Genomic DNA, 26,046 nt, shown 5'->3' with positions numbered 1-26,046 from the left:
AATGTAGACACAGCACAATGTATCATAAAAAACATTCCCATTTTAACCACACATGCCAACTTGAACACCACCACTGGGGAAGTCTCCAAATCCCTCCATGGTATATATGATTGATAGCCATTTCTTGGCCATTGCCTATCTAATAGGACTTTCACTGAGAAAAAGATTCCTCACAACTCTCTCATTTTGAATATGAACTGTCCTTTCTTTCTGGTGTCAGAGATGAAAAACCACTGGACTAAAATAGTGTGAATGCTCTAATTGGGTTATAGGTGCCCTCACACAACTTCCTCCAAAAGTTTCATTTCAATTACCACAGCCAGTGTTCCCTCTAGCTGGGGGCAGTACAGCTTCACAGGTGATTAATCAGCACTGCCCAGTCAGAGACTCAGGGCTCCATGCAAGGAAACTGCCCAGATTAGAGGGAACACTGATTACGGCCATAATTTTCCTCCCAATCTCCTAAAATATGTCCGCTCACTCTCCTCTGGGTAACTATCCAGGCAGGGCAATGACACCCAAGGATGTCTCACCAGACAGTGGAAAATGTTTCAATGGAGAGCTCGTGCCAAAGAAAACACACGTTTGTTATACTTTAGCACTCTGATGCAGTGTTTCTCAACCTTTTTTTATGAAGTACCCCTTTTTTTAAAAAAATTAAAAGTACCCCCTTTTTCAAAAAAAAAAGTACCCCAGTGCCTACAGTTTTCAGACACACAAAACTTTTTTTCTACCATTGCAACACATTTGTTTAAACAACTTAATCGTAGCCGGGCGGGCAATGAAATTTTTGGGCGTAAAAAGTATGAAAATAATAAAGCGCTGTAAAACTTAAAACAAAAATTCAGTTTTCTCCAAATTTCAGTTGTGTTATAATACCCTCCCCCCCCCCCGACTTCTCTCTAGTACCCCTGAGAATACCACTGGTTGAGAAACACTGCTCCAGTAAGCCTTACTCCCAGCCAAAGGAATAATGTTGTCTAGTGAGGGTTTGTGGCTCGCCCTTTGACATTTATGGGTAGGGTTGTCAACCCTCCCAATTTTTTTTGGAATTGAGCTCTCTCCACTGCAGGCTACTGAAGCCAAACTGGGAGATTTTAGGCCACTAAAAGTCTGGTGGTGCAGAGGAGTAGGCAAGCTCTCTCCCTACCCTGGCGCTGAGCCACTCCCAGTAGTGGCCGGCACATCCCTGAGAGGAGGGAGCAGGGGACTCTGAGCTATCCCCAACCTAAGCGCTAGCTCCACAGCTCCCATTGGCTGGGAAGCCCAGCACCACTCACCGGCTCCTGCTCTCCAACCCCCTGCCCTAGCCCTGAGCCCCCTCCTGCACCCAAACTCCTTCCCAGAGCCTGAACCCCCTCTTGCACTCCAGCCTCAGCTCACAGCCTGCACCCCAATCCAATGAACACAAGCGAGGGTGGGAGACAGCGAGCGACAGAGGAAGGGAGGATGAAGTGAGCGGGGCAGGGCCTTGGAGAAGGGATGGAACCACAGTGTCTGGGTTTGTGAAATTAGACAGTTGGCAACCTTTTCAATGGGAGTCACACACACACCAAACTAGCCTCCTGGGCACAAGTAGCCAGAAGTTGCCCCCAACCAGTGACTGCTTAGTGTCTCGGTCTACTTCCTGGTAGAAAAGTGTCCACACCACAAAGCCACCCTCACAACTAGCACTAATTGACTCCGCATTGGAAGTTTCAGCAGACACACAAAGGACTGAGAGCCTGAACTAACCTGCGAGGGTTATCCTTCAAAGTCAGAGCTAAGCACTCTCAGCGGATCAATCTGAGGATGTTTCCTTAACCTCGTCCACTCGGTATCAGTTAAGTGGATAAAAGGAAAATGGAAGGCTCCCCACTGGTAAAGCCCTTGTAAAGGCTTTGAATTCAGCTTCTCTCAAAAAAAGCAGCCCTGTGCATCCGTCAAAGGTGTGCAGTCCCATACCTTCAGTGGGTTTGCACAGCGTCCCTGATTTCAACTAAGTAAAGAGCTCTGGTAGAAGTAGGCAAGAAGTGATAGCTGACTTTCATTGATGGTGCTACCAGGAGTTAAGAGCACTTAAGATCTTTTGCCCAGATCCTCAAAGATATTTAAGTGCCTAACTGTCATTGATTTCAATGGGATTTAGGTACCTAAATACCTTTGAAGAACTGGGGCTTTCCGCTGCTGGAAGCATATAGGACTATGAATATGCACCAAGAGCAGATCTACTAAATAAAAAGTAGCCTGTGTGTAGAATTACTTTTTAAAACCAAAATAATTCATTAGCTCTACGAAGGCTCCTTACCAACACTATAGCATGTTTAGGAAATAATAACTCACTTATTTGCCTGTGGTACATCTACGATACCCTCAAGCTCAGAGGTCATCAAGGTCAATGGTCAACCAAAACTGAATCAGCATCGTCTCCTACTCTATTTATTTGGAGCTTGAACTCTTAACCTCCATTCATCTGAAGAAGTGGGTTGTGCCCACGACAGCTAACAATACTATTTCCGTTTTTTGTTAGTCTCTAAGGTGCTGCAAGGTGATTCATTATATTTTTAAGTTTTGTCTCCTACTTTGTGAGTGTTCAGTACCTAATCCTATAGTCTCCCTTCCCAATCATGCTTGAAGTCACTAAGCACTACTATGATACAAATAAATCTGGAGAAAATTAATTTTTCAATAACATACAGCCTCACTTTCGACTTGTAAAAGTCTATGAAAAGTTCAAAATTGGTTCATTCAGAAAGTTCTCATTATCTGTAGATATATTGTTCATTTTTATTCATGTTTTCCTATGTTTATTCATTATTTATGTTTTATTCATATGCATATTTCTTTTTCCTAGAAGGAACCAATATTCAAATACTCTGTTGAACCAGAGAAATGGTGCAGTCATCTGACCAACAATAAATGTATATGCCCTACAGACTTGGCCATACCACCTGCTGAGATGTTAACTAGGTTCAGGTGACAAGTCTATAGTAGGATAAATAAAGTCTTGCTCCCTTTTAGCATGGATGGGAGCATAACGACCTGGCTAATCACACAGAGGGTATGTCTACGCTGCACTGTTTTTCTGGAAAAACCACCATTTTTCCAGAAAAACTACACTTATGTCCACACTGCAATTGCATTCTTTTGACAGAAAACCAAAAGAATCCAGGGGGGTTTCCAAAAGCAGTAAACCTCTTTCTTCGAGGAAGAAGCCTTTTTCCAAAAGAGCTCTTTTGGAAAATGGCTTGTATGGGGGTTTTTTCGAAAGAAGAGGTCTCCAGGAAAAAGCACAGGTGCTATGGTGGCCATTCTGCCCAAAGTAATCACAGCTTACATGCGAGATAGTGTCCATTCAGTGTGGAGGCTATCTTTCGAAAAAGTAGATCGCTTTTTCGATGCACTTTGGCAGTGTGGACGCTCTCTTTTGGAAAAAGTTTTTTCGGAAGATCTCCTCTGGAAAAGCTTCTTCCAGAAGAAGCCTGCAGTCTAGATATAGCCAGAGATTATACTGTCAGAACAAGCAAGGCACTGAAAAGCTTAATGAATAACAAAGGATTTTTCAAAATTTCTTTGGGGGTTGTTTGTTTTTCTCATTTAGCAGTCATAGCTCCCACTCAGGTTTTTATAAACAGGCATAGTGCTGGGGAATGTTTTAAACATTTTATTGATGTATCTGTTATTCTCTTAAGAGGGCTTCACTATATTTCGACAATCTTATTGCACTTGTGCAGCAAAAACAAGCATCTCAAGAACCCTTATGAAAACATGCGAAAGGCAATTACTATGATTTGCTTTTACGCACCAGCTGTCTTCAAATGAGAATTGTTTTCATGCTATTTCAAAATAAAGAGTCAATTCTGGACTTGCAGCCCCAGTTTAGGAAATCACTTCAGCACACACTTAACTCATGTGCTTAAAGTTAAGGAGCTTTCCTAAATAGGGATGGGCTTAAGCACGTGTTTAAGGGCTTTCCTGAATCAGGCCCTGGCTAAATTGACATGAGTCTCACTATAAAGACTAAACTTAGCATCCGGTACGCAATACAGGGCTTCTATTCCACTGAGAGAGCGCCTCCCTCAGTCGTTGATGATGAAAAGGCTAACATATCTTTAGGCAATGGGGGGGGGTGTGCCTACACTAAAAAGTTTTTTTGGAAAAACAGCCATTTTTCTGAAAAAAACTTGAGTTCCATCCACACTGCAATCGTGTTCTTTTGAAAGAAAATCGAATGAACAGAGGGGTTTTTCCGACATTGGTAATCCTCATTCTCTGAGGAAGAAGCCTTTTTCCGAAAGAGCTCTTTAGCAAAAAGACATGTGCGGACCGGGAAGAGGGAGTTCTTTTGAAAAAAGAGGAAAGAGGAAAAAGTGCAGGTGCCTTGGCAGCCACTCCATCCACACTAATCACAACTTAAATGCGAGATCGAGTCCAATGAATGTGGACGCTATCTTTCGAAAAAGCAGATCGCTTTTTTGATGTGCTTTTGCAGCGTGAACGCTCTCTTTCAGAAGAAGTTTTTTTCAGAAGATCTCTTTCGGAAAAGCTTATTCTGAAAGAAGCCTGCAGTCTAGAGAGGAGTGTATATATAAACTGCTATAATGTATCCAAAACCCCAGCTGTTGTAATAAGGGAGAATTTTCCTGTTCCTTAAAGGGTGGCAAGCATGTCGAACCTTCCTCAGTCTTAATTACAAAACCAAAAATAATATGATCCTCTTACTGTATGTCTTTATTTATCCTCTCATCTGCTGTAGCATTTTAATATCCACATTTGAGTTAGAAGACAGATGCCTAGTTTTTAGCACTCTGTTGTAATGGCTTAATACTCTAGGTAAGATTTGGGGGTGGGGAGTCACGTTGAGCAAAACTTTTGAGCAAATGGGCTTGAATATTCATTAAACAACATTTAAATTAAACACCCAAACTCTAAAAGCAGCAACATATGGCCTGTTTTATTTTACATCAACTGAATGGGAGGTTGTGCCATTACTTTCTGCAGACGTAATGTTTGTTACAAATGAAGTATGTTTTCCTTTAGGGACTGCGCCACCATTTCTGTATCAGCGCGGTGTGGTGAGCCCCCAAAGGGCTAGGTATATTTCATGTGTGAAGTGCTTGTGACAACACTCTTCAAAATGTAAACAAAATTCCCATAAATCTTCCAGGGGGAGGGGACGCTCGGGCAAATTGAACACTTTAATAAGGAACAAACAAGGAAGACGGCTCTCCCTTTTCAGGATTTTATCGTGGCTTATAAAATCTATTCATTCTACCTCCCCTCTCCTTTGTGATTAGACAATTTCACAACACTGTGTGCCATGTGGCTCTACAGTCCTCTGCTGGTTAAATGGCTGCCTTGCACAAGCTCTTGGAGAATCAGGCTAATTTCTCTTGGGCCTTTTCCCCAAAAAGCGGGAGGGGAAGTGCTTGCTCTTGGGCTGTGTCCAGACTCCATGCCTCCGTCGACGGAGGCATGTAGATTAGCCAGATCGGAAGAGGGAAATGAAGCCGCGATTAAAATAATCGCGGCTTCATTTAAATTTAAATGGCTGCCCCGATCTGCCGATCAGCTGTTTGTCGGCAGATCGGGAGAGTCTGGACGCGATGCCCCGACAAAGAAGCCTTTCTTCATCGACACAGGTAAACCTGGTTTCACGAGGCTTACCTGTGTCGATGAAGAAAGGCTTCTTTGTCGGGGCATCGCGTCCAGACTCTCCCGATCTGCCGACAAACAGCTGATCGGCAGATCGGGGCAGCCATTTAAATTTAAATGAAGCCGCGATTATTTTAATCGCGGCTTCATTTCCCTCTTCCGATCTGGCTAATCTACATGCCTCCGTCGACGGAGGCATGGAGTCTGGACACAGCCTTGGTGTTGTCATAGACTGGAACTGCCCTGTGCTGTGTGAGGCATTGTCACTGCTCAGCAAGGTTAGGGGAAAAGTATTTTATAGAACCTGCTATGAGTTAAGGATGTGAACAGGTAACCAGTTAACCGGTGAGCATCACCCTTACAGGGTGATACTTACTGGGTAATAGTTAACCGGTTCCCCAGGAGCTGCCCCCCACAGGTGGAGAGCTGATCCAGCACTGCTGGCTCCCCACTCCCCCCCCCCCACACACACACACACTGCTGGGGCAGAGAGCTGGCAGCCATACCCGTGCAGAGCTGGGGGAAACCGGGCTGGAGCAGTCCCCCACCTGCGATCCCACTTAGGCTATGTCTACACTGCGGCAGTTTTACGGAAAAGGAAATGCAAATCTCACGCTCTCATTTGCATATTCTCCTCCGATCCTTTTTGCAGAAGAGGTTTTTGAGATAAAAAGCCCTGTGCAGATGGGACCATTTGTCGGAAAACCCCCATTTTGCGCAAGATCCCTTATTCCTCAAAAAATGAGGTTTACAGGCTCTTGTGCAAAAGGGTTTTTTTCCAACAAACGGCCCCGTCTACACAGGGCTTTTTATTGCAAAAAGGATCAGAAGAAGATATGCAAATCTCGCACTCCATTTGCATTGCCTCTTCCGAAAAACTGCCGCAGTGTACACGTAGCCTTAGTCGGTTAACCAGTTAACATTAGGTTAACCTAACATTTAACCAGTTAACTGATTCATCCAGATTTGACATGGGTCAGTTTCCAGGGCAGCTGCTTAGGCAGTGACACAAATAAGAAAGAGGGGGCTGAGACAGAGTTGAAAGCCAGAAAGGGAAACATCACTACACCTGAGATTTTGGGCTCTTGTTCTCTCCCTGCAGCGTTCACAAAGCTTTAATAGCACCTAGCACTTCCTACTGACTGAAGGAAAGACCTGAGAGAGAGAGAGAGAGAGAGTGGGTTAAGTGGTTACCGTTGATTAGGTAGAGCTGCCTGCAGGAGCAGGCTCCTGTTGCTCCTAGGTACAAGCACATACCACTGAGTTTGCATTAGCAAACACACGCTGTTTACATTTCTTGAATTAAGGAATACAGCTGGGTTTAGTCTGTATCGTCAGAGCGCAGGTCAGATTGCACTGGGCCCAGGGGCAGGGCTTTGGGCAGGAGGGTGAGGCTGGGGTCTACCCTCGTCCAGACAGCCCTGCAGCACTAGCAGGCGCCTGTTGCCCGAGACTGTGGTGACAATTTAAAAGGCCCAGGACTCAGGCTGCTGCTGCTGTCAGAGTTCCAGCAGCCATGAGCCCTGGTTGTTTTTTAAACCACTGGGCCCCGTGGCAGCTGACCCTTTTATCTACCTTGCCCCTCTCCTCTCCGGGTGGCCCTATGTATCATTAATAGTTAATGTGGGGTTGGTGAAATGTGGCAGCCAGACATCAGCTGTGAGTTCACGTCTGAGTTTCTCTTAGTTTGGACACAGGAGCTTCACTAATCAGTTTGCCTTTTTGTTTATAATTGGTGTGTTTTCCTACTTCTCATGCACTATGCTGCCTCGGTGTCATGGGCTACGCTGGAGGAATGTTCAATGGCAGACAAAAACTGCCTTTTTTAAAAGAGTTCAAACATTTCGGTACACTTTCCAATCTTGTAAAAGACTCATTTTTACAGAACCCTGAAGTTGAGCCCAAGTCAAACTGACCCTCCTCTTTCATATTTAGTTTAAGTGCAACCATCAGCTTGAAACCTACTGAACTAAAACAAAGAACAAAAAAAAGTAGTTTGAACTATTCAAACTGCCTTAGCCATTGGCCAATTTTTGGAGGTTTTTGTTTGTTTTTCTTTTATAGTGACATGTGTCTGCCCTTCAAAAATACTTCTCTCTTCCTTTTTGCTGCATGGAATGATCCACACAAATGACCAGGGAAAGTATGAAGCTCACAAATTGCTGTGAAATTCATAAAATGAGCACTTTCTTTTCTTGTAACAATAGTGTCACAAGATAAATTTTTGGTGTGATTTTTAAGTGGACAGTGTCCGTTTAAACTAGCCAGCAAAAGTTAAACCAGGAAAGCATTTGAGCTAGTCTTTTACCTACCTACAGTCAACGTTGTTGTAGAAAAGGCCCATTTCCCATGATTAAAAACCTGCTACAAGATCAACACATGATGCCTTTGTCGACAATCGGGCTAGCCAACTATTGACAGAAAACGTCAGGGCAGTACGACCAGATCAGATCATCATGAAACACAATGAAGCATGTTTCTCTGAACTTAATCAGTTTCAATTCCTGCCAGCCTTATTAGATAATATTTAACCTAAAAAAAATGCAGGTATAAAACACTTTCATCTGCCCATAGTCAAGGAATGGAATTGTGCATTTTGCCTACCTAAGCTTGCTACTTGACCCTGTTTATGATTTCTGTATGTATGAACAACCACCACAAAGGCTTCTTATTATAGTATTTGTTGCCCACGGCCAACTCCTGGAAAAAATACAATTATCTTCTAGGGCTCCAGATGCCTTTTAGCCACTTGTGCAGCTGTTTCATTAGCCACACCTTTTTTAGAGTGAAAGCTAAAATTAGAACAGAATTTACTGAATTTCAGATGAGGATAAACTTCATGGGAGAATATGAATTTTAAGCTTTAAGAAAAAGTCAGTTTTGGAGATCACATTATCAGGGTTCACCAAGTATTACCAATGCACAACTGTAGTCCCAGTTAAGCCCTTAAAGCCATGGTGTCCAGCATGCTAGCCACAAGGCATGTATGGCTACTTGACCGGATGAATGTGGCTAGTTGGCTTCAGAATTAGTTGGACACCACGGCCTTAAAACGAGGAAGCTCAAAAGCTTTAGCATGCCAGAAGCCCAGTCCTAACATCAGAGTTGTGAAAGCCTACTTAAAACAGACCATCACCACAGCACCTAATTTGTATTTTTAGTCAGGCAGAATTGCATGCGACAGATGCAAAGTTCCCATGTGCTAATGCAGTTCTCAAAAATGTAGGGGGAAGACAGGCTGTCAATATCAGGAGTTTTTCCTCAACCAAAATATCCAGCTAAGACCATTAAGCTGTGACTTAGATCTGATCCAACACAAATTTCAGTGATGTTCAAATTTGGAGTTTTAAATCGAATTCGTTTCTAATATGTATCTTGCATCCACAGCTGCCCTAATGTAGTTCTGTATACCTCCCCTCCCCACACATACTTTTTTCTAGAATACGATACACTGCCCTAACAGGCTAGTTGAAGAAGTCCCTGATTTTTATTTTTTTGCTGCAAGTTTGCTCTGAAATAGATTTGAGCGTATCCTATGTATATTGATAGAACACGACAAATTAGAAATAGAAGGGATGTATCATTTTATCCCTCCTCTAACCATAAGAATAGCTCCCCGAAGCATATGTCCTGCTATTTCTGGGTCTGAAATGATGGTGAAGGGTTAATGAAAATCTGACCGTAAGCCCCGACCTGGGACTATTGACCAACTAGGAGTTTAATTTAGAGGTCTCTACCCCATAAATCTTTCATGGATTTTAGTTGGGCCTCCATGAAAGTCATAAGAAAGATATTGATGGTTGAAGATGGCCTATTAAGGAAACTTCTATATTTTAAAAAAAAAACACTAAGTAGCTAATATTGAAGCCCAAGAAAAAGAGAATCCAAATGCAGGTAGCTATTGCTAAAACTATGGATTCTGCAGAAGATAAGGTGCATTAGGATCAGCCGGAGACACAAAGGTGTCTTCAGTACACAGCATGAATGGCATCAAGATTCCTCCCTTCACCATTCCCTTATACATAATAGATTTACCTCCCAGAGGAAAAGGAGTTACCTTAGAGTATCATCACAGCATGCATTGTGTGTGCATGTGTGTTCAATTTTGAGTTACAGAACAGCTGCTACTTCTAGTTTCAATTGTACTAGAGGAAAGAAAAATATTGCCAGAACAAAATATCACAGAGGGAGAATGCTGATTGTTTCTGAAGAATTTCAAAGCAGAAAGTTTTCTATTACCAAGCTGCTTGCCTGCTATATTCTACAGCGGGTGGAGAGAACATTCCCAGGGACCTTAGACTTTTAGCTCCAAAAAAGATTCTGAAGCAATGAAGATACAGTCGGGTAACAGTAGAGGTCATGTCCAAAATGGTACATTCTCTTCAAACTACCTGTATTTCAAGCTGGCTTGCTATATTTCTCCTAGGAGGCGATTCCCACTGGAAGTGTTTAGTGTCCCAACTGGATGGATAACTTTCAAATGACAATTAAAAACATTTTGTTGGGGGGGGGGGGGAGGAGGCTTTTGCCCCATTAATTCAATGGCAAGCCCATTTCTGGAGAGACTGAGACAGATCAGAACATACCACAGTGGACCATCACAGATACATGCCACAAGTTCTGCTGGAAGAATATCACAGGGTTGCGCACGCACGCACACACACTCTGCTTTGACAGTTTATTTTTCATAAAAAGTTGTTCCATAAGCAATCCTGGAATTAAAAAAAAACTGCTCTTTCAAGTGAAAAATGGCATCCTAAAACTCTGTCTTTAATCCTGTGTGAACTATAGGTACATCCCTTCTGCAACTTGTGTTCTTCCCAAGAAGTCACAGAATTTTTGCCACTATGGCGATGTCTACACTATGGGGGTTGCTGTCCAGGAACACTTCTGCTTTTTTTGCGGAAGAGCAGAGGCGCTTTTTCAGAAGCCCTGTCTTCCTCCTCCTACAAGGAAGGGTTCTTCCGAAAAAGGAGGCTTTTCTGAAATTTGGCCCAGTGTAGACAGGCCAAATTTCAGAAAAGCCTCTTCCGAAAAAACTAACAGGAAAAAGATAAGCAAATTACAGAGTGCAATTTGCATATCTTTTTCCGACAGATCAGTGTAATGTAGACATAGCCTAAGAGAGCCCCTGAAAAAGCTTTTTTGTCTTTTTTTAAATATTTGTACAATCACCTTTTATCAAAAAGCTTTTGGTTTCTTGTTTGCAGCTAGGCTGAGTCTACACTGGCAAGTTTTTCTGGAAAATCATCTGATTTTGCGGAAAAACTTGCCAGCTGTCTACACTGGCCGCTTGAATTTCCGCAACAGCACTGACGATCTTATGTAAAATTATCAGTGCTTTTCCGGTAAAACTATGCTGCTCCCGTTCGGGCAAAAGTCTTTTTCCAAAAGACTTTTGCCCGAAAGGGCCAGTGTAGACAGCATAGTTCTGTTTTCCGCAAAAAAGCCCCAATCGCGAAAATGACGATCAGGGCTTTTTTGTGGGAAAACGCGCCTAGATTGGCCACAGATGCTTTTCCGCAAAAGTGTCTTGCCCATCTAGACGCGCTTTTCCGAAAATGCTTTTAACGGAAAACTTTTCCGTTAAAGCATTTCCGGAAAATCATGCCAATATATATGTAGCCCTAAAGTAATGAGTCAAAGGACAAGCAATATAGATTTACATCAGTGCTCTAGTGAAGTCTTTTTAATATTTGAAATGCTTAGTACATTTTACTTTTTGTTTCTCCTGACACACTTAAACAGCCTTATTACCCCTTACTCCGCACACACCACTTTCTGCCCTCCCACTCCTGTGAAGCTTCTATGTAGAGTTGGCCCCTTTCTCTTCAGCACAAGGTGGTTTCTTTCAGGTTTGTGTGTTAAGGTCTTAATAGCAGCCTTGAAAGTAGCTGTGCATTGCTGTGTTCACAGTACCCTCTAGTGATGATTCTAATATATTTTATAGGAAGGCTCCTCTTTGCTCCACAGTGCTAAACAAGGCCATATCTACACTACAAGGAAAAGACGGGAAAAGATACACAAATTGCAAACCACAACTTACGTACCTTTTTCTGCTTTTCTTCCGAACAAGGCTTTTCCAACATTTGGCCCATCTACACAGGGCCAAAGGTCAGAAAACCCCCCTTTCAGAACATCCCTTCTTTCTCGCAGAACGAGGCTTACAGGGATGCCAAAAAACACATCTGCTTTTCCGAAATTTTATAACAGCCATTATTCCAAAATAACTATGCAAGCATCTACACAGCCATTCCATTATTTCGAAATAATTTCAAAACAACAGATGGCTTATTCCAACTTCTATAAACCTCATTCAACGAAGAATAACCCCTATTCCAAAATAGGTATTTTGAAATAAAGCGCGTGTAAAGGCTCTACTTCTGCTATTTCGAAATAGACCCACACCAGGGTCATTCCAAGTGATTCCTCCTGGGGTTCTAAATCGAGAGCACATCTCCATTAGGGAAGCCTGCTCCAGACTAATTTTGAGGCTTGCCTGCAGAATAGACATGCTATTTCAAAATAAGCTATTTTGGAATAACTGTTCCAGAATAGCTTATACCAAAGTAACTGTGCAGTGTAGACATAGGCTAATTGATTAAAGGCAACACCCATTACCTTCAAGTATAGATTTCCCCCCATCTTAATGGCTTTATGCCATTTCTTATGTACCTGTCTATTCACAGATGTCCCTTTTTTGAGCCTGAACCTTCATAGCCTTCCTTAAAGCCTGTAGAAACATAGCACTTTCTAATCTCCATAAGCGACCCTAAGGCCAAAGTTAACAGCAGTAGGATTGTTGGAACTGCCTAAGCAGCACCGGGGCCCAAATAAAACAGGACCTTATTTTGATATGCACTAAGAAGCAGGATTTTAAGACTTCCTTTTCACTCATCTTTCACCCTCTAGCGTTTTCCACTCTCCCGCCTTATTAAAACACTTCTGACGACACAATATATCACTGCCACCTTCCGTTATACTTGTCTCCCCTGCTGGCTAGGGCTTTTTCCTCACTCCAATCATTTTTTTCAACGATTATTTAAAAAATAATACAATTATGGGGCAACATTTGGAAGCAATAATGCTATCACGCAATAAGGCCAGCCCTGTGCCACAAGAGTGTTCAAGCACCTGTCACTGAAATCCAGGGAAAATAGAAGCCTAAAAATCTGGCAGTCAGCCTGAGCTTTGTTGGGGTTAGGTTCTCAGACCCCAACATGAATTTACAGGAAAAAAAAAAAAAGCCGTTCTTGTGAAGCGAGTCACATTTGCATGGAAAGTCATTGACACCCTGACTAGCCTGAGGATGCTACACTCTAGACCCCCAATGCATATCACATTTTGCTTAAGTTGTCAGAACATAGGCAGCAGAGTGCAAGATTAGCCAGTCAAGGCTAGTGCCTTGATCTCATTGTGAAATGACATGCAAGGCACTCCCATTAAGTCTGCAAGTCTATAACTGAGTATCCTCTAACACTTCCCTACAGTAGTTCTTTCCAAATCACTATTCCTAAGTAACTCCATGCATGGCAAAATGAGTGCATTATCCTAATCAGGAGCATCCAGCCCTGGAGTTAATCAAAACCAGTTATTGTGGAGCAGTTACAGTAAGTAATCCCCCCCTCCCGCCCTCCCCAAAAAAGCCACAGCTTCTGGCACCTGTTTGAACTTACAGCTAATCTTTCTCCCTATTCACTGTAACGGCTGTAACTTTTTAAAATGGGACAACTCCTCAGCATTCTACCCATGAAAAACTAACTTTCAGAAGGTTCTCTTATGAACTCCCATAATTAAGCCATTTTACAATTGGGGAAACTGAGGCCCAGAGGCTCCCCTGTGATTTCAGCAAAACAATACCGAGGAGCCAATCAGTGGTTGACTTGGACGGGGTGGTGAACAGGACTTGCTGTGTAAAGGGCCAACCATCTGTTTATTGTACACAGGGGTATTTTCCATTATTCCCACAATATATTGTAAACAAGACTGCAAGGAGACAAATTACTTCATTTTTTAGAGAAGCCCAAGGCTTCTAAACTTCACTGCAGAGAACTCAAAAGGAGTTTAACATGCAGCTAACTTTGAGAAGACTGCCCCTATTCTCCATCCTCTTCCTATGCGGGGAAATTTCACCATGCACATTGAGAGTTAGCTCTAAAAGCATGAAAACAGCCCCTTTTTCTACACTACAAGCTGTAGGAAATCCTTTATTCTGAGTGTTTTGACTCATGTTTCCCAAAGCCAAAGGGTTTGCGAGTGCAATTACCAGATAAAAGACAAGTTAAATTTCTGACACATAAAAGTTGACTTACCTTCTAGATTTTAAATAACCTTTAACACTCACTTCTGGCTCACCAGAACCCAATTCAGTGCTTTTACTGTATGTATGTATTTTGTCCAAGTTCAGTGGGATTATGGCAATATTCCCCTACCTCTCAAAACAGCTAAGTGTCTTTGCTGCAGCAACATGTTTGTGCCTCAGTTTTGTGGTTCTTAGGATAGAAACCCATGTATTGATACTAGAAGTCCATTATGTATTTATACAGGAGGTACAAGAGAGTCTGGTTACGGTTTTAGTAAAAACAGCTCTGACCTCATTGATAAGTCCCCACCTCACATACTTCTAGTTTGCTTAACAGGGAAGTCTAAAAAGATGGTTCTGAATTCTTTCATTGACTTCCATGGGTGCAAGAATGTCATGATTTGCCAATACAGTGATCTGTATATTTGTTTAATATGTTCACCTGAGTATAAATGAAAGTATCTGAACACCTATTAATAAAATCCAGCACTTGCTAATAAATGAACATTGCTTGCAAAGTTCTAGCCCAGGGATGAAGTTTTATTGCTTATCACATACAACGCTTTGTAAGTTTCTCAGCTTTCAAAAAATGTGAAATATAGACCACTAAGTGCTTTGGTCTAGTTCCTATTGTGTCCAAATATTTCAAATTGATTCATGAACAACTATCTTCAAGTAGAAATTTAAGCTGTAAAATAAGTCTCAGCATTATCTGAAAAGAATTATTAATATAATATGAACAAGGTACTGGAACTGAACAATCCTGTATCTTTGACATTAAGTTTATAAAATCTTTATTGTAGATTTAAAATTGTAAAAAACAAAAAACAAAAGAAGAGCATTTCTGTTTGTATAGTTTATTTGATGAGCTTCTGATAGATCAGCACCATCTTCTCTTGTTACCTTAGCATAAGGATAATATAGGCTCTGGAAAGGAAAAAAAGAGGGAGGGGGAGAGAAAAAGCCAGCCCTGTAATATTAGCTTTGGAATGGAATGTAGTCAGCTTATTTTACATTAGAAAAATGACTAAGGTTCTTATCCTGTAATTAGTCCTATGCAGAAAGAGGACTAAAAGATCAGGGCTTCAGACACTCAACTTTTGAAAAGTGTTTTGAACAATTATGAAGCCATAAGATCAGAAGCAACTGCTTTATCAGTTACCTAAGAAAATAAGAACATTCAAGCAGTAAAAAGACCCAAGTCATAATAGCTATAACAAACAGCAGAATTTGAAGTTGGCTTGATAGCCTCATCATTCCATTTGAGACACTTTTTGCTGATATTAAGATAGAAATTGACAGTTTTACAATCGTAACTTTAATCAGGGAAATAAACTGCTTGTAATCTGAGCTAAAATGATAAATATTTATCAACATAAGCAGCAGTAAAAATATTGTGCATCATCCCATTATATTAGTTACTAATGAAATTTTATAGGACAAATTTTGAGGAGTCACAATTCTATTATGATGAGATTGAAGGAAATCTCTTTTTTCAGCATTACTCTGAGTATGCAAGTCCACTTTGTTGACTGTAAAACACATTATTTCCTTGCATCTTTCCCACAGGGGAATGTCACGGGGAAGATGCCCACAAAACCTGGCAGTTGAACTCAGGACAGATAACATATGCAAAAATTGAGTGTTCGCTTTAAAATCTTGTGGTAAAACTTACTTGTGCTGACTTTGAACATTAGGCCACAGCACAATAAAACACTTTGATTAAAGATGAATTCTTAGAGAAAAGCCATATTACCAGCATAGCAGAAAGCCACTCATTTAAGAATTTTTACCTGTTGCTTCCATTTGTCAGCTCACTGAAACAAGAAAAAAACAAAACAGAAAATAATCAGTAAATGGTTTAAACACTCACATGGTCTTACTACCCTAGAAAATCCAGCCTGTTTGCTGTGGATGTGTTCTCAAGAGTGCTAATAGCACTGATGGTTATCATATTATTTTCGGTAACTTTCCTAACAAGTTAGCCCACTCCCAAAAAACACCCCACAGGGGAGGAGTGGCTTGCTTTAACTATCAGCACTGCGGGCTCTACTAGGTCCTGGAAAGTGAAAGGTGCACTCTGGATCACACATGCCTGCACCTTCAAGATATTCTGCAAATGGAAACCAGGCAATTCAATGCACGAACCAGAGAACAATTCAATTTTTCTTCTTAACCTCGTAGAGCCCATATAGCAAATCGAAGTCTACCTTGTCAAAGTTACAACCAGATATAACTTAACAAGAGGAAGGGAAGCAACTACAGTTTCCATTTTTACATGCTTCGTTTCTTGAGTGCATCTGCACTTGAGAAAATACAAGGATCTACATACATCCTAGGATTACACATAACAAAATAAAGTTATAGCAGCCTTAAAACCATGATCAAGCAAGTCCTGCACATTCAGAGCTACTGCAGTCAACTAGAGTGCCACATATGAAGGACTGGTCACCTGTGTCACCACAGCCCAAATTATGTTTAATGTTTGTATGCCAATAGCGAATGATATAGTAAGCACTACCCACATACAAAAAGCAGCTCCTGTCATGGACAACAATAATACAAGTAACATAGAAATGAAGGGTAGAAGGTTTAAGAAAAGGATAAGTCATAAAGACATTTCAAAAATGTATAGGAGAAATGGATCTTGAAAAGTTCCATGGGACAGTGGCTGCAAAAAGAGTGTGACAATGTCCGGGGCCGGGGGGGGGGGGGGGGGGGGGGCAAGAAGAGGCAGGAAGGAGAGAGAAGTAGTCATGGCTGAAGAAGCCGATAAGGCTTCTTTTGAGAGTCTTCTGCTCTTCATTCGTTACAAACATCAGGGATCCATTTTCACAACTATACAACAGTGCTGAAAACACAAATGGCCAGTTAGGCCATTCATGTGCTTGTGTGGTGACTAGTTTACACGTTACAATAAAATCAAGCTACGGTAATATCTCAAAACATAATGAAAGCTGTGAATGTAAAAAAGCACTTAAATAAGATACAAGGAGAGCGGTTAGTGCCATTTTACTATAAAGGTATCTTTTTGGCACCCAGAGATGCGGTAGATTTATGTGCAGTACGGAAGAGTAAAAATAGTCATGCAACAATGCAAGGGAGATTCAGCTCAAATCTGTGAAAAGTAACGTAAAGAGGTTATTGTGGGTGCAACAGTCAAGCCAGGGAAAGTGAAAGCAAGCTATGGAAAGAGAAAAGCAAACAGTTACTTGCTTTGTGCCTTCGCCATTTAAAAGCAAGAATAAGACCATGTCCACATATGTCAGCAAAACTTGTTTCTTATCTGAATGATTTCACGTCACCATTATACTACTTAACATTCTTCAGCATAACAGCTCCGTGAGCCATCTTACTGCAGCACAGCTGTATCGGCACAGAAGTGCCACTATAAGACTGCAAGTACAGATGATGCAAAGAAACTAAGTGTAGCCACAGCCCTCCCCAAACTCCAGCCCTCATTGGCCAATCACACCTCATTGGCACCAGAGCCAAAAATTTACAATAACGGACACAATTCACCCCACTTTCAAGGGTAAGCTTCACATGTGAAAAATGGCAGCTTTTCCTTTGTCAGGAGTTTGCTTCTGTACAGCCACACCAGTGTCTACACCCTAGACTATTTCTCAGTGTTAACAACACTTTACAAAGGGTATTATGAAGACACAGACAAGCCAACTCAAGCCATCAAAAGCTAGAGAAAGCAGTGTGGTATAAACCCTATGTCCACAATAGGAAGGGCAAATGAAAGCAATTGAATGTGTACATGGATTTACATTTTCAGATACACTTAGCACAGAGTTCAGACATGCATCTTCAAAAAGAAAAGGTTAAGTATATACAAAGACATAACTGATTTAGCAACAACCATATTTCCACCAAGTTAAGATTACTACAAGTAACTAAATTTACTTATAGCTTCCTTAAGTTACCAGTTACAGTCAATTAAAGCGACTGCTCTGCTTTTTGTTCCTAAGAACTTATTAACCAAATGAAGGCATGGACATCTACTCCTACTCAACTCAGTGCCTTTCCTGTTATTCCTCCATCCACAAACCTTCTCAGAAATTATACAGAAATGCCACTAACGCTTCACTTTTTCCTAAAATTATTTCAAAGATTTTTAATGTCTACTTAAACTACATAAATTTCAAGTAACATAGTATACCTCAAACCGATCCTTTAATTGAGACGTTACATTCTTTAGAGCAGAGGCTGTTTGTTACATGTATTCATAACCTAGCAAAATGGGGACTTGATTCTGGCCTCTAGAGACACAACTATAATAATAAATACTGGCCATGTGTTTTATAAATTAGAAAGGATAATCAATATGGATTAGGCTGTTCAACTAGTCAGAAGTAGATCCTCTATGTATTTATAGCCCACAAGAACAATTCATAAGGTCCAAAGCCTGCTTCAACACAATACATTAAAGGCAGATTAATCAGTATTTTGACTTTGACAATCTTAATCTAGTTGTGCATTCTTTACATTCAGTCCCATGCACATTTTCTACCATCTCAACACACATTTTAAGCACCAATTTCTTGGTTTTTAACTACACAGTATTGCACAAAAGCCTAAGTACAACCCGACATGGGCTAAACAAATTGTTTTTGTATGCATCCAAATAGGCTGCATGTCCCTCCTGTATAATAAGGTTGATCACCACTGCTCTAAGTGAAGGTCCCAAGCCAATTTTTAAGCTTTGGTCAGCCTCAAATGAGAACAAAATCGATTAGAACAATTATTTCACTTTCAAGGGTTATACACTATATCACTGAACTAGTCAGGCAGATAACACAACTGTCAACAAAGTAGCATTAAACTAATTATCCTATACTTTCCTACCTAGCCTGAAATAAGTTACAAGGACTGTGCTGATCATGAGGTATGAGATTATTTTTTGGAAACTCATGAGTTTAAATGGCAAAGTGTGAATTTCACAGTTGCCATGGAATGAATTTAGCCAGCAAACATCAAAATACATTGATTAAATTTGCAGATTACATTCCATCCTTGAAATTGACTACATTTGCACACAAGGCAGGTGAGGCAATCTCTTATTGGACCTGCTATTGGTGAAAGAGACAAGCTATCAAACTACAAACCACTAAGAACTCTTATTCAAGTGCATTCACTGATGTAGTTAATATTGCCAGGGCTTCCTCTTTATTACAGTGTTTAAATGAAAAGAAAAAAGCATCCAAATGAAGCCTCCATTTGAAATTCAAGATTCAAGCACTTGGATTCAGTCAGAATTGATACTATCAGAAAATTGATGCAAGATAGTAAGCGCATCTTTCATAAAATTGATTACAATGAGTAAGTAACCCAATAAAGAATTTGAACTACATAACAATTCATACCTTTAAAAGTTCAGGAATCCAGAGGCCAAAAAGTATTTATTCACACAATAGTTGCATGGGTATATGGTTATGGCATATGCACACCCCTTATGGCACTATGGCTTATATTTAAAAAAGCATGGTGCATTACTAATAAGCCCAAGTAACACATGCAGTTGTATTTTGAATACGGAGTTGTTAAAAAAAAAAAAAAAATTTGGGCCAATACTTTTCACTTCAATACATAATGTTGAGGCAGTATTCACCGGTATTTCATAATATGCACAAATATTTTGTGAGCTTGTCACGATGCACTGGGTGAACTTGGATGAGCAGTGACAGAAAACCAGATTTCATTTCTGCACCAGTTTTACTGTTAGCCACCCTTTATTTCTGTAGCAGTATTTAAATTTGTAGCATATTACCATATACTGAATGGCAGAAATGAACTCAAGTTCCATGTGAAAGCACAAGCATGCAAAGCAATACACAAGGTGTTTCTATTAAAATACATCTCAAGTGTCTAAGTGATCCATAATTCATACAGCCACCACCATATCCATGCTCATTCAGTACCTGCTAGTCACGTCATTTCTGATGAATTCCAAGAAAGTAAGAAAAGTTAAAGTAAAGGTTATTAAGATTGCAGAAAGGCTATTTGGTTATTTATAACACATTAGCAACTACAAACTATTTACTCGAAAATCAGCTTTTTCTATTACCCACCACCTTTACCACTGGAGCAGTGCTAAAAACTCTAAAACCGATTTTAAGTATGCCTTGCCTATTTTGTACCTCTAAAATACTTTGAATAATGCTGTTCTGTCTTTAAACTTTAATTTCTGCACTGTAACAGTTTTTCATTCTGCTTGAAAACATTCCAAGGTCCCCTCCAACCTGTTTGTCGGCCTGGCTTTCCATCTTTCTGAAGGATTGACATAGCTCCCACCAGAAGTTGGGCAACTATGACTAAACAGGCAGAAGCAAACAGCAATCCCAGACAGACATCCTCCCCTCCTCTCAGTCTACAAATGGTGGAGGGCACTGCCTCAAACACATGGCTCCCAACTCCAAATTCCTTTGTGGCAGCATCAGGCTAGCTTGAGTTCTTGAGCATGGTGGAGCGGAGGCAATTTAACAAACAAAATTCAAGTCTGGAGAGACACTGTGTATTATTGGTGTTATCTAGTAATTAAAGTGAGGTGTCACTTACTTTGATTGAAACAAAGCTCAGTTCTGTAAGGTTTCAAACTCATAGATTAACTATAATAAATCTTCACATTACTGCTCAGTAGGAGCTTAATCAGCTGAGCAAAACTACAGCACACCCATAAGAGTTAGGAACACCTCGGAAATGAAGGTTGTTATGAACATTTCAAAGATATGAACTCTAGTTATTGAAAGATTTGTAACTGAACACTGATTTATTACAGCTCTGAAACTTTCCTCTGCAGAGGAGAAATGCTGCTTTCCTTTTTAATAGTGTACATTTAACAGTACTGTATTTACACTTTAGTCTTTCCTGCTGCTGGACTACACACTTCTAGTTTCCAATGAAGTGTATGGTTAACTGATCAGTTTGTAACTTTGGTGTTCGTAACTCAAGGTTCTACTGTAAACTACTGAGGAGTTACAGCTACACAGGATCTCATAAGTTACCTTCTATTATCCAGTAGGAAAGGTAAAAAAAAGTTAGAGAAAGGGAAAGATTATTGTGTTGAGGAAGAAACCTGTCTACCAATGAAACAAACTCCAGTATCTACACTCTCGCCTGCAGATGTCATCATACCTTCTTGCCAGCACCAACAGTTGCTTTAGCTGTGCCTCTGACTTTCTTCATTCTGTTCTTACGCTCCTTTCGCTGTTTTCTTGAAGTCTTCTTTTTTTCATACAAACCATGCTAGTAGTAACAGAATTATGAACACAATTACTAAACAATATCTATAAAGTGCTTCTACTTTAAATATTTTACACATATCAAAAGCTTTAATCAAGTATGACTAATTTACCCCTTAAAAAAAATTTTCAATGTTCAACAAACAACTAAAACCTCACCTCAAGTTGCCTTACTTTGTATTTTGTGATGACAATGCAGTTGAGTACATTTAAGAACATACTAAAAATCCACAACTGATTTAAAAAAACAACAACAACAACAAAAAACACTTCATTCTCCTTCATCTCCATTACTTCAAGAAGTTTGTTTGCCTCTGTAAATTCATGAATACAGAGAAGGGATTTTTATTTAGAGAGCTCACCTTTCGATCTCAATAAAAACCTAGAGGTAAGAGTTGAACTTAGCTTCAATATTTCATGTTTTTAAATCATAACTAAGCACATAAAATGCACTTTAGTACCAACAACCACCTTCTTGCCACTGTAAAAACTGCGAGCAAGAAATTTACCCGTGCCAGTCTGTGCTTTGGTTCATTCTTCTTTGCATAGTCCAGGGAATCATAAATCATGCCGAAGCCTGTTGTCTTGCCACCACCAAAATGGGTTCTGAAGCCGAAGACAAAAATTACATCTGGGGTTGTCTTGTACATTTTTGCCAGCTTTTCCCTGATTTCAGTTTTGGGAACTGTGGCCTTTCCAGGATGAAGAACATCAATCACCTACAGATGCAAGTTTTTCTCAGTTAGAAATATCCACAATTTATAAATGGTATAAACCACAGGCACCACCTTGGCAGGTGCTTGATCCCTTGACCTTGCCTCTGCCTCTTCTCCAAAGCCCCAACCCCACTTCTTCCAGCTCCCACTCTGCCTCTTCCCTCCCACAAAGGGGGGGAAGCTTGGCTACTAAGTACCTGCTTCATTTTTCTCTGTAAATGCTCCAGCCCCAAAGCACCCAGAGTCAGCACCTATGGTATAAATCCATGACGTCCAACACACTAGCCACATGTGGCTATTTGGCCGGTTGATTGTGGCCACTGCTTCACAACTGGTTGGACACCATGGGTATAAACATATTCCATTCATAATGATTATGTCTAAAGAGTCTTATAGCATATAATAAGGAAAATATCACTACCCACAGGTTGGCATCTACAGTTAACTCATCACAGCAACAATAGAGGCCAGCAATTCCTATTTGGTATATATTTCACTATAAAGAGGCTCAAAAAAATTCAGGGGTAAATGGTTATTCTTAAAGCGCAACATTTCTCCCACCACTTTACATCGTTATTGTTGCAGAGTTCTCAAACAGAAACTCTGTCTGTAAAACAAGTTAATGCAATCTTTAGAATTGAGGTCAGCATGAGAAATTTCAGCAACAATTACCATTTAGAGTTGCAAACCTAAATATGTCTTTTTGATCTAACAATTACAAAATTAGAATATCAGAGGGGTAGCCGTGTTAGTCTGGATCTGCAAAAGAGATAAGGAGTCCTGTAGCACCTTCTAGACTAACAGATGTATTGGAGCATAAGCTTTCGTGGGCAAAGACCCACTTCGTCACATGCCCACGAAAGCTTATGCTCCAATACATCTGTTAGTCTAGAAGGTGCTACAGGACTCCTTGACACTTTTGCAAAATTAGAATAATTTATTTTAAGACACACAATAGACAGAATAAGAGCATTTATAGGATATATACATATATGAGAGGATATATACATTTTGTAATTGGTCACGTTACTAGAACTTAAAATCACAAGGAAACAGTAACACGCATATCTCCATTCTCTGCATTTAAATTGCATCACATAACCAAGAATTTGGGATTATGGTCAGATAACTAATCCTAAAGTGAGGGGATAATTCCTTATAGATGTTTTCTGGTTTCACATACCACAAGCTTTCGCAGTCAAATATAAAACTGGCTTGTATCATGAGGAAGATGTAACAGGGGGTCTGACTTTCAAGAAAAACTAACTGAAGGTTGACAAGCTCATCAACTCACTAGCTATACAACTATTAACTAATGACCCAGGCACATTTTACTGCCATGTTTCATATATGAAACATTACTCCCTATTAACTTCTTATTCTGAAGTAGAAAAGATTTAAAGCTCACCCCAGTTGGGCAACTAGTTTTTGGAAACTGAAAGAGATGAATGTATGTTAAAGATGCCTGGACATTCTGTCACGAATGGACTAAATCAAGTACCAATGGAGCACGCAGCTATGGACATAAACAAAGGGTGGCTTCGACATGCATTTTTGTTAGCCGATAAAAAGAATCATTCATGTTTTTCCTAGCATACTATTAGAAGATGGGTAGTTGAAAAAATAATATACCAAAGGCTGAATGAGGTTTTCATATGTAATACCCAATTACTGAAATCACTCTATACTGTTGCCCTTGGCTACTAGGAATGCTAAAACTGTTAACCAACTAAATGATTAACTGTTTTAACTTGAGTAGTGCTGCAACCATAGGGTACCCCCACTGGCCAGGTCTGCTCCACTCCAGCACAACTGGTTGGCAAAAAACAGTTAACTGGTAAGCATACCATTAAACCTCATGCTTAAGATCCCTAGTTTGTAACTTTTATTGGTCGGGTTTAACCATTTACTTAAATGGTTAAACTCCCTGGCCAGGAGCAGGGTTAGCCACAGGGCCAGCAGCCGGATCTGGGAGACAAGGAGAGCCTGCAGTGAGGGGCCGTGACCCTTCCTCCCAACAGCTACATCCCCTAAAATGTTTAACCCTGTAACTGATTAAAGATAGTATTCTTCTATATTTTTACATCCCTATTACACACATAAGCTAAATAGAAAACACACATACCCAAGCATAAACAAATAAACAGAGGCAGAACACAATATTTCTTACCATCTGCTTCCGCTGAAGCAGTCTATTTGTCATGAACTTCCTGGTTCTGATAGTCACCGTGTCATTCTACAAGACAATTCAGAAAACCCATTAATATGCATTTGAGTTATTCCATGATCTTTTACACCAAAATGGCCCAATGACACAGCAGTTCAAATAATCTATCAGGCGGTTTGCAAAACGGATTAAAATCTGGGCCTGAAACTCATGGCAAGATGCTACTACTATCCAACACAACCTGTGGTAGGAGATCTATACCAACCAGACAGAGAAAAAGCTGTCCCGATACTTATAGAAACAATTCAGGTTTGCAACCCACAGATCATGTCAAACACTTCACACCCACCAGTGTTTGTCCTCAAAAACTGGGAAACTGAACTAGGGTTATAGGAAACTGGGACACTTTCAAATCATGTTTGTTGCATGAACAGTTCAGATTTGACCCACACATAGAAGCAAGAATTTTTCATACCACACTAACTCAAACATGACACAAGTGTAACACAGACAGGTGGAGTTAAACCTGTGGAGTTTGGCACATGATACTCTACTGTATAAGCTAAAAGTCAGCCAGCTCTTAGCTAAGAATGTAGAGCAGACTCTCCACCTCTCTCCATGAGTGGTCTCTGTGCCACTACCCCTAGGTGGTGGGTTACACAAGGTAAATACAACCCTTAAACGTGAAACATAAGTGTATCCAACAAGTGCACAGGAAACGAGTTGTGTGTGAACCCGAACGCAGGTCGGGGGATGGGAGTAAGGGAGCTGACTACTAACTCGTGTGCTAGGATACAGAGGGAAACCATCACTTGCCTAAGCACACCTGGCCAGCAGCTGCTCCTTATCCCAGCTCCTGCAGAGAGCAGGGTTTGGGGCAGAGACGCAACGGGATGCGAAATGGGACTGAGAGCACATGCAGGGGCGGTGCAGAGAACGTGAACACACGGACCCCACAGCGGCTACAGCTGGGCTGCAGGGCACGTCCTGCCCCCGCCGGCCCGGCTGCGCTCACCCGCACACAGCCGAGAGCCGCGCCGCGCCGCGCGGGGAGACCCCCCCCCACCCGCACCCCAGCCTACAGGCCGGGCTGGAGGGGGACGCGGCCCCACCACTGCCCTGCCGCCGGGCGGGGCAATACCCGGCCTGGAGGCCCCGGCTAGGGGGCCCCGAGAGGCCGGGGAGCCCGCGAGCCCCGAGGCGGCGGGATGGCGACGATGCAGGACGGATAGACGCGGAGCGCGTCCCGGACACTCACCATCTCTGCGGCTGGCTCTCTCCGAGGGAGCGAGGAAAAGAAAGAGGCCCCCGCCGCAGCCAATCATATCCCGGCGCGCGGGGGCTTCGTGGAGGCCGGAGCCGAACTCGAGGGTGCCCTGCTCGGAGCCTGAGTAAAAGTGCAGGAGTGAGGCGACTAGCCCAGCGCCTGACTGAAAATACAGGGATGAGGCATCTTGCTTCAACTGGACTCTGGCAGGGGAGAGCGCAGCAGGAGCACAGCAGGGGGTGGGGTGGAGTTCTCTGCCCATTTTCCATTGCTCTGTATGGAGTATCCGCACTGGGAAACAGATTGGTTGAATTTACTGCAGGCGATGAGCTGTAGAGTCTCCTTCAAAAACTCTACAAAGAAGTGGGTGTTACCCATGAAAGCTCATGATCCAATATATTTGTTAATCTCTAAGATGCCACAGGGACTACTGGTCTTCAGAATGAGAAAAGTTTGCACTGTTTCCATCTTCCCCACATGGTACCGAAATCACTGTCTGTTATGGTGCAGGAAATGGTTGAAGTCAAACTGTTTTCAGTACTGATTCAAGATCTGTTGCTGACAAATGTTTGGTGTTGCAGGTTAATTTCCCAAATTCTGTAGATGTTAAGATTTTATTTTTTAAATATTAATATTTAGCCTTTCTGATTGTGTCTCCTGCATAAGCTGCAAACTGCTCCAAATGGCTTATTGAGGAGCTTTCTAAATGTTAA

The 26,046-nt window shown here is 41.3% G+C and overlaps 1 protein-coding gene across 2 annotated transcripts; it reads right to left on the bottom strand.

The window, feature by feature from the left end:
* Positions 1-14,713: 14,713 nt before the first annotated feature.
* On the bottom strand, positions 14,714-25,440 carry RPS24 (ribosomal protein S24). 2 transcript variants are annotated; one of them, XM_075934730.2, is made up of 7 exons: positions 25,325-25,440; positions 24,070-24,135; positions 21,693-21,902; positions 21,077-21,187; positions 19,864-19,881; positions 15,730-15,753; positions 14,714-14,863 (listed from the first exon to the last, which is right to left on the bottom strand). In XM_075934730.2, exons 1-5 carry the CDS (start codon positions 25,325-25,327, stop codon positions 19,876-19,878), a joined length of 396 nt encoding a protein of 131 aa, XP_075790845.1. In that variant the 5' UTR covers positions 25,328-25,440; the 3' UTR covers positions 14,714-14,863; positions 15,730-15,753; positions 19,864-19,875. The 2 variants fall into 2 exon arrangements, with proteins under 2 accessions (XP_075790845.1, XP_075790846.1); XM_075934731.2 differs by lacking the exon at positions 19,864-19,881 and having other exon boundaries at positions 25,325-25,426.
* Positions 25,441-26,046: the final 606 nt, after the last annotated feature.

Source organism: Pelodiscus sinensis, chromosome 8 (genome assembly GCF_052426305.1).
Source record: "Pelodiscus sinensis isolate ZL-2025 chromosome 8, ASM5242630v1, whole genome shotgun sequence".
Taxonomy (NCBI): Eukaryota; Metazoa; Chordata; order Testudines; family Trionychidae; genus Pelodiscus; species Pelodiscus sinensis.
Note: the sequence above shows the minus strand (reverse complement) of the source record. Positions and strands in the feature narration are given on the sequence as shown.

Excerpts from the sequence above, each read along its gene's own strand:
- RPS24 (XM_075934730.2), bottom strand. Across the intron at positions 21,903-24,069 it reads TGCTTCAGCGGAAGCAGATG|GTGATTGATGTTCTTCATCC; the intron begins GTAAGAAATATT and ends TTGCATCTGTAG. Across the intron at positions 21,188-21,692 it reads CAAAGCACAGACTGGCACGG|CATGGTTTGTATGAAAAAAA; the intron begins GTAAATTTCTTG and ends TGTTACTACTAG.